The 1,081-nt window shown below is 60.8% G+C and overlaps 1 protein-coding gene across 1 annotated transcript; it reads right to left on the bottom strand.

Moving 5' to 3' along the window:
- Positions 1-623: 623 nt before the first annotated feature.
- On the bottom strand, positions 624-1,075 carry LOC113980400 (calreticulin-like; the record flags this gene model as incomplete). Its single annotated transcript, XM_027707616.1, has 2 exons — positions 959-1,075; positions 624-869 (listed from the first exon to the last, which is right to left on the bottom strand). Coding segments are annotated over exons 1-2 (294 nt in total), but the record flags the coding sequence as incomplete, so codon positions are not given.
- Positions 1,076-1,081: the final 6 nt, after the last annotated feature.

Raw genomic sequence — 1,081 nt, 5'->3', positions numbered from 1 at the left:
GAGTGGTTGGGGGGCTCCCAAGGGGGTCTGGGGGAGTTCCTGGAGGGATTTGGGGGTGGTCTGGGTGGGTTTGGGGGGTCTGGGGGGGCTGCTGGAGGACTTTGGGGGGCTCTGGGTTAGGATTTTTGGGGGGTTCTTGGAGAAGTTTTTGAGCTCTGGGTTAGGATTTAGGGGGGTTCTGGGTTAGGATTTTGTGGGGGCTCCTGGAGGAGTTTGGGGGCTCTGGCTTAGAATTTTGGGGGGGGTTCCTGGAGCAGTTTGGGGGACTCTGGGTTAGGATTTGGGGGTGCTGTGGGTTAGGATTTTGGGGGAGCTCCTGAAGGAGTTTGTGACCTGTGGGTTAAGATTTTGGGGGGGCTCCTGGAGAAGTTTGGGGGCCTCTGCGTTAGGATTTGAGGGGGCTCTGGGTTAGGATTTTGGGGGGATTCCTGCAGGAGTTTGTGATCTCTGGGTTAGAATTTTAAAGGGGCTCCTGGAGGAGTTTGGGGGCCTCTGGATTAAGATTTGGAGGGACTCTGGGTTAGGATTTTGTGGGGGCTCCTGGAAGAGTTTGAGGATCTCTGGGTTAGGATTTGGGGGCAACTCCGGGTTAAGATTTGGGGGTTCCTGGAGCACTTTGTCACCTCCGGGTCAGAATTTTGGGGCGACTCCGGGGCTAAAACCCGAGGGGGCTCCTCAGGGGCTTTGGGGACCCCCCCAGCCCCCTTTGTGGGGCCCCCCCTGACCTGCCAGAGGTCGAGGCCGATGACCCCGAAGCTGTCGTAGGCGTAGAGCAGCGGGTCGGGGCTGTACTCGGGGTTGTCGATCTCGGGGTGCACCCACTTGCCCTTGTAGTCGGGGTTGTCGATCTGCCGCGGCCTCCACTCGCCCTGGGGGGACAAACGGGGGGTCAAACAGGGGTCAGGGGGGTTCCCTGAGCCCCCCAAAACCAGGGTTTGCCCCCCCTCCAAGGGCCCACCTTGTACTCGGGGTTCTGGATGACGGGGGGTTCCCACTCCCCGTCCATCTCCTCGTCCCAATCCTCGGGTTTCTTGGCGTCGGGGTCCGGGATGTGCTCGGGCTTGTCCCAGTCCTGGGGGGG

Source organism: Neopelma chrysocephalum, unplaced genomic scaffold, assembly GCF_003984885.1.
Source record: "Neopelma chrysocephalum unplaced genomic scaffold, ASM398488v2 Primary Assembly neopelma1_94015, whole genome shotgun sequence".
Lineage (NCBI taxonomy): Eukaryota > Metazoa > Chordata > Aves > Passeriformes > Pipridae > Neopelma > Neopelma chrysocephalum.
Note: the sequence above shows the minus strand (reverse complement) of the source record. Positions and strands in the feature narration are given on the sequence as shown.